The 14,019-nt window shown below is 33.6% G+C and overlaps 2 protein-coding genes across 2 annotated transcripts; both read right to left on the bottom strand.

Moving 5' to 3' along the window:
* Positions 1–1,357: 1,357 nt before the first annotated feature.
* On the bottom strand, positions 1,358–4,358 carry LOC142632190 (lysine histidine transporter 1-like). Its single transcript, XM_075806604.1, has 7 exons — positions 4,180–4,358; positions 3,315–3,698; positions 2,559–2,952; positions 2,178–2,283; positions 1,865–1,956; positions 1,717–1,785; positions 1,358–1,595 (listed from the first exon to the last, which is right to left on the bottom strand). The coding sequence occupies exons 1-7, from the start codon at positions 4,356–4,358 to the stop codon at positions 1,497–1,499; spliced, it is 1,323 nt and encodes a 440-aa protein (XP_075662719.1). The 3' UTR covers positions 1,358–1,496.
* A 3,327-nt stretch (positions 4,359–7,685) lies between these two features.
* On the bottom strand, positions 7,686–12,321 carry LOC142630595 (uncharacterized). Its single transcript, XM_075804611.1, has 8 exons — positions 11,552–12,321; positions 10,606–10,761; positions 10,268–10,366; positions 10,032–10,133; positions 9,800–9,919; positions 8,733–8,897; positions 8,264–8,587; positions 7,686–8,110 (listed from the first exon to the last, which is right to left on the bottom strand). The coding sequence occupies exons 1-8, from the start codon at positions 12,110–12,112 to the stop codon at positions 7,814–7,816; spliced, it is 1,824 nt and encodes a 607-aa protein (XP_075660726.1). The 5' UTR covers positions 12,113–12,321; the 3' UTR covers positions 7,686–7,813.
* Positions 12,322–14,019: the final 1,698 nt, after the last annotated feature.

Here is a 14,019-nt window from a genome sequence, read left to right as displayed (position 1 = left end):
AACCACTTATATAGTAGTAGAGATTATATGACAATGTTAAAAATGAGCCTTTTTTATAATAGAAAAATAAGTGCTTTTTTCCCTAGTGTTTGGGGCATAATGAGGATTGTCTTTCCTCCTCTATTAAACTCTTCATATTCCTAATATAAGCATGAGAAGTGCTACATTCATGACATTTTCACAACATTGTTACAATAAATTTTAGATGATAAGTTGTTATTGGCTTTAATTTGAATTCACCACTAAAATTACTTCTTCTTTTTTATCTACCATAACAGCCTATAACAACTTGCCACCTAAGATTTGTCGTAAAATTTTGTGAACAATATCATTTCTCTTCTAAGCGTCCATGATTTTAGATTAGTTGTGTGCTGCAGCACACAGAGAAAATAATAACAACAATAATAATAAAATTTAACCAAAAAAAAAAAGGTGAAATAGCATAGCTTAAACTTCTAAAAAAAATTTAAAATTTTTTGAAGTTTTTCATTTAGGAAAAATTGTAAATTTGAACATGGGCCTTAGTTTCTTACACTGTGGAATCAATGCGTTTCATAGGTAGATACAATTAGTGGGCCGCTTTGTTGGGTCCAAAGTCGATGTGTCATTTTTGTTTCGAAATCTATACTACTGTCGTTTATGGGAAAGCCAGGTGTAAATACTTCACTGTTTATCATTTCTGGTCAAAATAGGATCATAAAATTTTGTCATAAAACAATATCATAGATCATAGTGGTACATTTTGTAGGTTTACCACAACAAGCAATAAACAATAGAAAATTACTATTTCAACAAATAACACAGTCGCATGAATGGTAGGAGATATCCCATTTTTATAGATTCTAAACTAGAAATAATTGTATCTTATCACTACTCTCTACAGCATACATATATGCAGCCATTTAATGTGTTCAAGGAACCATTTTATATAATAATATGGTTAGTATAGTAACTCTATACTCAAAACTAATCATTTAAATTAATGAAGTTTAGTTGAAGTTATTCTATATGGAGATAAGGATTGAATAGAAAATAGATTAGTCCTTATTGTTACATGAATGTCACAACTAGTCAATAGAATTTATACTCATTCTATTGTTTAGAAATATGAATTCAGGCTGTTTTGCTTATTGATGATACTGAATTTTGATCAAGAACATTTGGATACTAACCTAAGGACTGTATATAGAAAAAGGTTACATGAAAATATGAGAAAAACTCAAATCTCCAATTAGCTTTTTTATGCTAAAATCCTACACCAAATGGTTCACAACATCAATAAAGTCTTCTTGATTACCACACTAGCTACCAACACAATCTAAATTAGCATATGTACATTCAAACAGTTTTCTTCCCCTTTTTTTTATTTTTTTATTCTAGGGGTGGGGGTTGAAGAAAACCCACCAAATAGCCATGCATGATGCAACATCACATCACAAGCACAGCATACAATTTGTTAGATCAAAGCATTTTGTACCATCCTTCCAAGAAGGCAGTCAAGAGTAAAATTTATATCCCTTGGCTTGAAGTACGATCTGCCTCAGAGCACCAATAGGGGCTAAGATCATCAAAGTGACCCCAACTATAATGCAGAACTGAAATTGCCAACAACAAAAAAAAAAAAAAATCAAATCAGATGGCATAAAAAAAAATCTAGATAGAGGTGTTAGAAAAGGAAATGTACAAGACCAAAAAGAAATTTTCTTGTTAACATACCCAATTTGTGAACCAAGATAAGCTAAACCTTTTTGGTTTGCAAATGGCCAACCACATGATGCAAGGCAGCTGCAAAACAATGAGAATTAGATAACCAAAGCTTTTATCAAATTTCTTACATTAAGAAAATATAGATATTGTGCCATACATAGTATGTTGTGGGAGCAAAAGCAAATCCTCCAAAGAAACTGAGGAGCCCACCAAAGAAAGGGAATGTAATTGCGAGGAACATGGTAAGTGCTGCACCCAAAGATGAAAGAACATCAATTAATTGTCATTATTTATTAAAGGGTCTTTCCATGGGGTTGAAGTAGAGCCTCCCCAAGGAATATAAGGTTCTTCATGAGGCTTATCTGGAAAGAACCCCCCCAAGTGTTGAAGCTAACCACTAGAGGAAACTCCAAAAGAGTAAGAGAACTAAGCACAATCAAGAAAAAAATTGGTAAAAGAAAAATGCTTACCAACATATCCATTGCGTATTAGGAAACGAAGGAACTTAGTCGGCTTGAAATTCATCTTCATAATGAAAAATGCTTCTATCATGTCAAAAACTGGCATTGCAAAAATCTACATTGCACAAACATAGCGTTTATTAATTAAAAGAAATAAAAACGCTGCTCAAGGAAGCTTTATATCAAACCTATATAGTGATTAATGAATTAAAGAATGTTATTTGAAAAAAAAAATTGTACATGAAATTCAACCCTGACATTGATTTTCTAAAAACAAAAAGTTATATATGTGGCAACTGAACTAGATTTGAAAACAATCATTAGAAATGAATTTTGCTAACACTTGATGCACAAACTTTATAAAAGTAGTATTTTCCTAGTGAATCATACCTGGTAACTACCAATGACATGAATAACAACGAACATGTTAGCAGTTGCAATGAGCCACTTGGGCTTCTCAAGCGATATGAGGATGTTATCCTCAACATCCTTTCCAAAAACCCTATAACCAACCATGGAAACAGGGAAATAACACAAGGCCACCACTATATAGGCCATAATTACACCTTTCCACATAGGTTTCTTGGAGGGCTTCTCAGGTGTAGAAGGTATGGTTGCTTGGATCTCCAACGCCACATTATGTCCAGCATACGCAAAAGCTACATCACCCAAAGCAGAAAAGAAGTTGAACACACTTCCTGTGGTGGTTGAAGCCCTTGGACCATATTGCACATCTGGTTGAACACCCTTGTTAGCTGAAGCTACCCAAGCAATAGTAGAGTAACTGTGGAAACAATTAGTCAGTGTCAACATTTGCATATAAGAATGAGTTTAATAAGTGTAGTCTTTCTACTTTTAAAATACGGAATAAGAAAGTAATTCAGGAATTTATCTATTATATTGTTGATGTGACACACTTTCAAAGTAAGATTTATAATATTTTAAAATTTTCCAGGTAACATTTTAGCATTTCTCAAATAATACTTTAATAGTAATGACTTTGGGGTGGAATTCTCTTTGATACTTTGAAGATTTATGGTTGGTTACTAACTTACTATGATCTTAAAGTATATTCATTGATACAAGTGCAAATTTCAAAGTAAACCCCAAGAATCATATGAAATTGTTCTTAAAAGAAGATAATACCTCAAGGACATGGCAGCCGCGGCAAAAGAGACACCGGTGATTGAATTGAAACTGGGGAGGTGGGAAAGAACAAATTGAACTGATGCAAAGATCATGATGAAGTAGGTGGTTTTGATAGATTTGCATCCAGGGCATGATATATCATGAATCTTCTTCAGGGACTTCCCACCAGTGATCATATACACTATGTTCACACCAATTTCCACCATTAGTTGTTGGGGCACCACAACCCAAAGGCCTAGCTTTTCACCAAAAGCATGCTGACCCAACTCATGGTACCTATCAAACCTCTTTCCAGGCACTATCTCGTGCAATTCCACCATTTGCCATAAGGTATACAGAGTGATAATCCATGACAAAACCATTACAGCAACACCAGGACCCCTATAATACACACAAACCCACCTCAGTACCATAGTCACAATCATCATCTCATAATGTCAAGCCTAAAATAGAAGATGTTCTAACTACTTAAAAAGTTAAAACACTATATCACCTTTATATATATAGAGACCCGATTGTTTATATACTTTATATATGTAAACTTTAATACATGTATCAGATATGATGTGAAACATGTAAACTATTCATAAAAATATAATTTGAGTCTATAGCATCAACTCTATGATAATTGTTCTTTACCACCCGATTGTGTATATACTTTTATATATGTAAACTTACACACATGTATCGGATATGATGTGAAACATGTGAACTATTCATAAAAATATAATTTTAGTCTATAGCATCAGTTCCATGATAATTGTTCATTACCATTAGGCTAAGACATCAATCGAATTCTTGATTTTACAAGGTAAACTAACAAGAACCCATGTGTAGTTTGTATAGTTAAAATATGACATACCATCCAAGTTGAGACATGGCATAAGGGAGACCAAGGACTCCAGCGCCAACCATGGCAGTGACATTGTGGAAAGCAGAGTACCACCACTTTGCATTCCTTGATTTGGTGATGGGAAGCCAGTCATCAAGATTTTTCACATTCTTTGATACTCCCTCCTTCTCTGGATTCTGAGGCTCCATGTTTGTTTTTTTTTGGTTGTGTTGTGAACAAATCCAATATCAGCGTCAGTCAATGATAAGAGATTCAAAAATTCCGAACCCAATGTCAGTGTGTGTTACCTGTTTGGTAGGAAGATTTTTGCTTTGTATACAAAACAATATGAAAACAATTTTCAAAAAAATTGAAATTAAAACTAGTTTTTAAATAATACATTTTATATTATATGTGTTTGACTCATACTTTTAAGAACAATTTTCAAAATACTAAGGAAAAAAAAAATGTTTGGGAGGCCATTTCTATTTCTAAGATTATTTTTTAAAAAAAGTTCACAAAAAATAACGTATGGAATTTGTATATTACATTTTTTTTTATATATATATAATGATAAGGGAATAGATATCATGTACTTTTTTTATTTTTTTTATTTATATAATGATAAGTTTCTAATTTGAAGTGTGAGAATTTTTTTTGTAATAAAGATAAGCTCCTTAATTCTAAGAGATAGAAGAGTTCGTATAAATCTTTATAATATATTTTTTTTATAATGATAAGGGAATAGATGTATTTACTTTCTTTATTTTTGTATAATGATAAGTTTCTAATTTGAAATGTGAGAATTTTTTTGTGATAAAAATAAGCTCTTTAATTTTAGAGATAGAAGAGTTTGGATAAATTTGTATATTATATATTTTATTTATAATGATAAGGGAATACATGTCATGTACTTTTTTAAAATATTTTTTTATCTACATAATGATAAGTTTCTAATTAGAAGTGTGAGAATTTTTTTGTGATAAAGATATGCTCCTTAATTTTAGAGATAGAAGAGTTTGGACAAATCTATGGGTTCACTATTTTCAATTTATTTTACAATTATGACATTAAAAATATTTTTGGTATCCTACCAATACGCTCTTAGCAGTTTTTATAACCCTTATTCTAAACAAGGAAAATATGATACAATTTTCTTAAAACTATATTTAGAGAACATCCATCAACCAAACAATAGATTTAAGTGTGAGACCCACCATTTTATAATTTGTAAAACAAAAAAACTATATTTAAATCCTCATACCAAACAAGCCCGTAATTATTGCGATTCCCAAATTCCAAAATCTTGAATTGAAAGGATCTATTACACAACAAAAATAAATAAATAAATAAATAAACAAACAAACAAATAAACATGGAGTCTCGGAATCCAGAGAAGGAGGAAGTATCAAAGAATGTTAAAGATGTTGATCACCAAATCAAGGAATGCAAAGTGGGGATTCAGATCCTCTAGAGTTCCTAGGGTACTCTACCAAATAGAGTTCATTAAATCTTAACCACTCTTTAATGATTTAATGGTCTAGATTTTGCCATGTCAGCATTTCATTAACAATCATCTTAATTGTTTTGTTTACAACATTATTTTATTATTTCAAGAATATTATTAATGAAATGCTGACATGGCAGAATCTAAACCATAAAATCATTAAAGAGTGGTTAGGATTTAATGAACTCTACTGGTAGAGTACCCTAGGAACTCTAGAGGATCTGAATCCGCAAAGTGGAGTTGTAATAGATTCTTATATACCGTATAATAAGGGCAAACATTAAGAGTTAGTTTCCTTCTAGGTAACTTAAACGTCCTTCAATATCGCGTGATCAGAAAACAAAATAAAATGAATATCGTGTGATCAAAAAACAAAACAAAATGAGAGAGTGTAATTAGTGTGTTTATTTCTCCACAAAAAAAAAAAAGGATCAAATGGATCTATCTCAAAGCCATTTGATCTGTTGTCAATCAAAATAATTTTTTTTTTTTGTGAAGAATCACAATAATCCTCTAGAGTTCTTATATAACTCCACCATTAAATTCATAAAGTTTTTATCTACATATTTTAAAATAAATTGATTGAATTTTGTGACATTATAAATAAATAATGTAAACACATATCAAAATAGTGATATATAATCAAAATTATTTTAAAAAAATAAATTTTAATCTTCTCATTTCAAAATGAATGGATAAAATTTAGGAACATGGAGTTACCTACAAACTTTAGAGGATTTTGTTTTATAAGAATTTTAGAAGATCTTAATCCTCTAATATCCTAATTTAAAAGGCTTTGTAACATTAAATATACTTTTAAATTTGTACTAATATTTATTTGAACTTTTAAATGGATCTATTCGAAATGTAGACCAAAGTCGGTTATGATTCTGAGAATCTGGGTTGTTGATGGAATTAATCAAGCATCTTCATTTAAAATGCAAAAACTCCTAAAATTTAGTGCAAAATATAATCGGGTAGTTGTAAGGTCTGACTGTTTGAGTAATTGGGCATACCGGTATAGATACAAAATGTGTATGAGTAAATTGTTTCAACCAAAGAAACCAACTCTTTGAAGTTTTGGGTAACACTTGAGCGATTGACATTTGGCTTAGAAAGGCATGGCAGGCACTTGATGCCATGTATAAGAACAGTGAAACAAAGAAAGACAAATATGAACAATTTTTTATTTTTGATTTACTTATACGGAACTATTACCTCCTAAAGAGACTTCCAAATAAATTAAATACTAACAGCTTAATGTCTATAATCTATCAATAAAACTCATCCTAATCCAAACTCATTTATTTGAATAAGATAAAACATATCTCTATCATTATTTATTATCCAATACTAATTAAAATAAAAATGGAATTTATTTAACAAATAATAATAATAATATCAATAATAGTAATAAACTCTTAACTTCATCAAAATTATTCGAAGGTTTTTTATTTTCCCCACTTTTATTTACTAGTGAGGAAATTTTAGGAGCGTTTATTTACTAGTACTGACTTACCATACAATTTCATCTAAAAAAAATTACCATACAATTCATGACCCAAAATACATGATTACTGATTTAGACTGGAAAACCATATGGGTACTTTTTACCATAGTGGAAGCCCGACTTACAAGTAAGGTTAGATTTGTTATTTTCTTCCCAGAATTGTACTCATGACTAAACAAGATCACTAGGTTACAGCAAACAAAGATTATAACTTAGCCTCAAAGCAATGAGATTTGTCATGTTTTTAAATTAGAATTTAGAACTAACGAAAACTTCACAAAGCACGAGAATGCATACATGTAAGTTAGTACAGTGACCTTTAAAGCACCTGATTATACAAGAAAGTATCCCATGCAACGGATATATAGTTACATACATTGTTTCTCTCACAATGTGTTGATCTCACACGACTTCAAGATCCACACATTGAGAGAGATACATATATCCAATGCATAATAAGATAATTAATGGTATACAACACAACTAACTTATGATGGAAGTTGGTGCACTAAATTTTCTAAGATGAATGTCTACAGCTACTTTTAAAAATAAAAATAAAAAGATAGTAAAAACAAGTTATCTATACAGAGTAATAAGTAATTACTGTAGTCTAAATGTGGGGGACAACCTTCAAAAATGGATTATAGCTAAAAAAACATGTGATTACAAAGCAGAAGACTGCCTGAACTAATTCTCTCTTTTTGCTTCCACCTTTCAATGATAAATTCTTCAGTGCTTTGAGGCTTCAGATAATCATCCATGTCAAGCCACAACCCCCCTCTCGATTCCCCAGAACAAGATTGGCTATGATAATTACCAGGTTCTCCAAATTTTCTCCCTATATCCTCTTCTATGTTCATTGACAGGTTGACAATAACTCCAGGGCTCCAACTCCCACGACTGCTGGTGGAACGATTACTTTGGTCTTGTGTAGTATACACTCCCTATAATATGCATTTCAAAGAAATGAGTTGAATGATGATTAAAGATACAGAAAAAGGAAAGTTTTAGGAATGGATTTAAAATTTAACATTTTTTCTGTGGCCTATGAAGTAAGAATTGCATGTTACTATGCTAGTTGGGTAGTTAGAGATTACCTGAGCTGCATTGCGTAATGTATTTGGAGTCGTAGGAGGCTCTGCCTTACTCTTGCATGATTGAGGAGTACCTTCAGTACTAGTTTCCCACTGTAACCAAGGCAGTACAACCCCATCCATTTCAACAGGAAGAGAATTAGATACTGCTGGACTATAAAGAGTTTCTGGCTTTACAATTACTCCTATAGATGAGCTAGTATCACTCCTTTCTCCATCGAGAGATGAAATGTCTGTTGTATCTTCAACATTAGAAATGAAGTCCTCAATATACTTCTCTGCCTCCTCAGTCAATCGCTTTGACATCCTACTTCGGTCATTACTCCTCTGGCAAAACATATATCAAATAAAAAGTTAAGAAAGTCTATAAATTTTACCCTCAGAAGAAAGGAATATTATTTTGAAACAATCAAACTACTATCAAGAGACTTGAGACATAAATGCAACCCTACTACAGTGCAAAAGAGAGTACCCTTCTGGCTCGTGCAGGTTTTTCTACAGCATTTTTCTTTGGATCAGGAAGCAATTCCTTTTTCTTTGTATCAGGAAGCATTTCCTTCACAATCTTAGACAGCTCCCTTCCACGTTGCTCCTCCAATACTAATTTAGCCAATAGATCTTGTTTACGCTTCTCTGACTGTGAAGTCACATAATAGGATCCATCAGTATTCAGAAATTTCTTCAAAAGATGAGTCTCAAGAGCAACTTGTTGGATGCAACACTCAAATCAAATTATATATTCGCTAACAAGCAATTCCATACTATAGAACCCAAAGAAAAGGGCTGGTGTCTGTATGATAACTATCTGCCCTGAATAACAGACGTCATGTGTTGACTTCATTAGCTAGGTAAAAAGTAATTTAATTGGCTCTTTTTCATGTCAAAGGCAACCCTGATAAATAAAGCAGTTTGACTTCACAACTTACTAAAAGACAAATCGAATTACAGCATCAGTTTAACAAAGCTGATACATAAAGCAGTTTAGTTTCACAACTTACTAAAACACATCGAATTAAGGCATCAGTTTAACAGTTAGAAAGTTGGGAAAAACCAGTATTACTTATTACTTTCACAATTAGTCCCACAAAGGATCAAAACACTGCATCTCAAGCTTAGAAAGTTGTGCCAATTTATTCAAACATTCAACAAGATAACATATATATGTCAATAAATTAACAAGATTTAATATTCATAAACTGATAAAAGGATACAAGCAACAACACCATCCTAAATACCAGTTAAGGCTAATTAATGGACAACCCACAAACGATTAAAATAGTGCAACACAAGCTTAGAAAGCTGTAAATTAAAATCAAACATTAAGCAAGATAACATGTTTATGTCAAAAAATTAACAAGATTTAATTTTCATACACTGACAAAAGGATACATGCAACAACACCCCATAAGTGAAAGCTGGAAAGATTTTGCAGGCCAAAAACAATGAAAGAAAGAGTTTCCAATGGTTTCTTTTCGTATATACAAGAGTACTACACCAAGGGGTGAAGTTACCAATCACCATAAAAATAGATTGAAATACCTGCCCCAATTTGGTGGAGTAATTCCCTCTGATTGAAGAGACGGCCTGAAGAACATCAGAATTATTGGACTGCATGCAATCCCCACTTGCTGAATCAGAGGTTTTTGTTTTCACCTTTGCCTGCATAACTTGCAAGGAGCACTAGTAAGTTTCTGCAAACATAACAAAGATTCAACCAAATTCACAACTAGAGACATATTGACGAGTTCTACATCACACTAAAGTTACTGACTTGTTCGAGTTCCATCTTGATCTCCTCCACGGCATTTCTAAGTTCATTTCTCATTACTGCATACAGTCCACCGTTAACATCATCCTCAGAAGGGTGCTCAGCCTGATGGGTGAAAAGGGTGAGAACAGTTAGTAACTGACATAAAAATACAATTTTATTTTCCCTTTTGGTCTAGGTAAAAATATACAACTGACTGCTGTTATTGTATAACTGCCATTTTATGCAAAATAATCAACCTTCTTTTGTGCATAAACTGCCCGTATTGTCTTCTCAATTCCACTTCTACTGGAATGACCATCCCTTCCTTCATCATCAGTAAGGACCGAAGACTGGCTCTGAAAGATCCACAGACATTGTTTTAAATTCAACTCAGATCAAGTCAGATGAGAAAATATTTAAACAATATTAAATAGGATTTAAAATATAGGTATGTACAGCTCTATACCCAAGCATCAGAACCTGTCTGTAAACATCTTTAATATAAAACTCCAAGCCCTTATCTCTACCCACCATTTTCAACATAAATAAACAAGAGTAATAACACTATAATCCATAAGAGAAGAAAGAGTCTTACAGAATAGCCATCATGAGACTTCAAATCTTTTTGACTAAAAGACCTTCTCAATACTTGTCTTTGATTTGAAACTGCTGGTCGCGTCTGTTTGTTTCCACTGCCAACACTCTTCGGATTAGCACGATTGCTAGAGTTCTGAGAATGATCTAGATCACTCTGTTGTTTAAAAAACAATAAACAAACATAAACAAGTCAGATATTTTCTTCAACTTCACCATAGCTAGGAAGAAATGCACGCTCTTGATTAGCAAAGCAATAATGATAATACATAACCTCTGCCACCAATAAAACTATTTTTCCATGAAACTTGCTACCAGGTATTCCATAAACATCCTTAAACAATACATCATTTTCGATAGCAAAAAGCATATATACATAGGTTGTTAAAAAAAAAAAAAACCCATTATATGTTTCTCATAGAAAAGAATTCCAATGCAACAGTAAATTCTCATAATTACATTAAGAGAGGAGGCCAAAGCCTATAAATTATCACCTCATATTCCTAATAACTATTAAGTATGAACCCGCAACGTATTATGAGTATTAGATAGCTCAACTCAACTAAGTCTCTTGTCCTTCAATACTTGACATGAGATCGAATCCCACCCACATAAAATAAAATTTAAAAAAAAAAAAAAAGAAATCCATTGGCGTCTTGTACCGATGATAAAGAACAATAAGCATAAAACGAACACCATATTGTCACTCATTTGGATGTACCCGATAACCATTGTAGTACACTAACCTCATTTTGCACATCACATTATTTGCAGTAAATTTTCAAGTAAAGACAATTATGTGTACGCATTATATGACTGTGTATTAATGCATATAGAAACACAGGAAACTAACTCAAACCAAAGCATGTAATTATGAAGTTAGAAATTACTCAATTATTAAAATCAAATCATTCAATTTCAAAGTCCAAAAAGAACGAAAATTTCACCTCCGAATCGCTAATCTGATACCGAACCACCGAAACTGAACGACGTCGTCTCGGATTACTTTCCGAAACTACCCTTCCTCCGCCGGAATTATTGCACACACTGCCCCTCCCATCTCCGCCACTCGCAGCTCTCGCGCTATGCCTCGACACCGACCTCCCTCGCCTCTGCGACGCCGCCGACGACGACGAAGATTTCAAGTCTCCGGTTACGCCGTTGGAGATTCTCTTCGCCGAAGAGCGCCCCCGATCGCCGGAGGAGTCGAAGAACTCGATGGCGAGGTCGTCGAGGCTGATCTCCGGGAACCCGGAGCCACGCATCGTGTTGACGAACTTCCCTCTCGGCGCCGGAGCCACGACGTCGTCGTCGTCGAAGGCATCGCGTCCGGGGTAGCTCGGGCGTGAGAATCGGCTGAGACTGCGAGAGCGGCGGTGGTGAGCTGCGGCGGAGGCGGAGGAGGAGCTGCGGTTGGAGGAGGCGGCGGCGGAGTCATCGGTGGAAGATGACGTGGCAGCTCCGATCGAAGTTCTCTTCGTCGTGGATTTGAACGCCGATGTCGCCATTATAGACAGGAATCAAAAAACCGTAAATTACAGTGATTTTTAGGGTTTTTTAGAATTAAATGAATAAAATCAGAGAATTCGAGCATTTAATTTGAATCCAATTTTAGAGAGAGAGAGAGAGAGAGCTTTTGAAGTTGAAGTTTTAGAGAGAGAGAGAGAGAGAGGGTTTAATGTTATATTTGATTTGGCGGAGAGATCAAGCATTTGGCAAAATTTGAATTAAACGGAGCTGTTATTGTTGGAGAAGAGGGAAAAGACTTGATTGGACTGTAATGGGTCTGATTTTCGCTCCATATTACGACGTTGCCATTTGAACGTTTACTTGTAGGTACGTGGGTCCTTTGTCGTCTATTGTGACACGGCATTAGACCAACGTCTTAAATAATCATTTTAAATTGAGTTCTCGAGCAGCTGCGGTTACACTTTGCACTATGCCATTATAAGTTAAAATATGTGTTTGGCTTTAAATTAAAAAATTTATTTATTTTATTATTTAATTTATTTTTGTTATTATTTATAGATCGTACTGTACTTTTTAATATTATTCATAAATTTTATTGTACTATTATAGCTAATTTTAATTTTTATCTATAGTACTTTTAGTAAAAAGTTTTCAATTTCAACAAAATAAACGGATTCTAGACAGATCTTAAGTTTGCTGTTAATTTGGATTAAAATTCAAAATTTAGAGTATAAATTGTAATAAAAAGTACAATTTAGAGTGGTAAAGTATAATTTATCTTTTATTTTTGGGTAAATTGCAAATTACACTCCTAAAGTTTGGGAGTAGTTGGATTTTACACCCTAAAGTTTCAGAAATTAGATTTTACCCCCCGAAGTTTGGGGTGTTTTGATTATACACCCTAACGTTTCAGAATTTAGATTTTGCCACCTAAAGTTTTGGGGTGTTTGGATTTTACACCCCAAATTCTAAAACTTTGGGGTGTAAAATCCAAATATTCCAAAACTTTAGAGAGTAAAATCTAAACACTCCTAAACTATAGAAGGTAAAATCTAAATTCTGAAATATTAAAGTGTAAAATTCAAACATCACCAAACTTCAGGGGAGTAAAATCCAAATTCTAAAATTTCAGGGTGTAAAATTCAATCACCTCCAAACTTTAGGGGTGTAATTTGCAATTTACCATTTATTTTTAAAACATTAAGAAGATGTACAATTAGGTCTTTTCACGTGATGTCATATTTTTCCATTCAAGTTAATAGTAAACTTACACTCCGTTTCGAGGTAAAATATTTGCAAAAGTAAAATATTTTACATGCAAAATATTTTCATTTTACAGTATTTGGTTTGCATTCCTGAAAAGCAAAGAAAATGTATGTTTCAACAAAATGAAAATTTTTTAAGAATCTCACAATCACCACCGAATCTGGCAAAATCCAACCCACCACTACACCATTAACCACCCAAACCACAACAATATCTGCACAAACCCACCTACCACCGCCCTAACACTCCATTGATTGACTGACAACTCAAATCCACAAATTGAAGAAGGAAAAAAAAAAGGCCAAAGCCGGCCAACCACCCACCATAACCCATAAACCATTCTAGCCACCCAAAAACTCAGCCATCACCGTGACCCACAAACGATCCCAGCCACCCACCACAACCCATAAACAAGCCAAAAAGCCCACAGTGGTTAAAAAACCCAGATCTGAGAATTAATGGGTGAGTTGACAACAATGGAGGTAGAGTCGGTGTGATGGGGATAAATGAATCGGTGGTGGAATCAGAGACAGTGTATGGTCGGACTGAAAAAAGAATTGATGGATTTGAGTGGTCGAACTAAGAATCGGTGGGCGAAGGTGTAGAGCCAACGATGGCAGAGGTGGAGCCAACGATGAAGGCCATCAGAGATGGGTGGAGCCGAGAACCTAATTGGTTT

Source organism: Castanea sativa, chromosome 4, assembly GCF_040712315.1.
Source record: "Castanea sativa cultivar Marrone di Chiusa Pesio chromosome 4, ASM4071231v1".
NCBI classification, from domain to species: domain Eukaryota; kingdom Viridiplantae; phylum Streptophyta; class Magnoliopsida; order Fagales; family Fagaceae; genus Castanea; species Castanea sativa.
The sequence above is the reverse complement of the archived record's forward strand: the minus strand, read 5'-3'. Positions and strand labels throughout refer to the sequence as shown.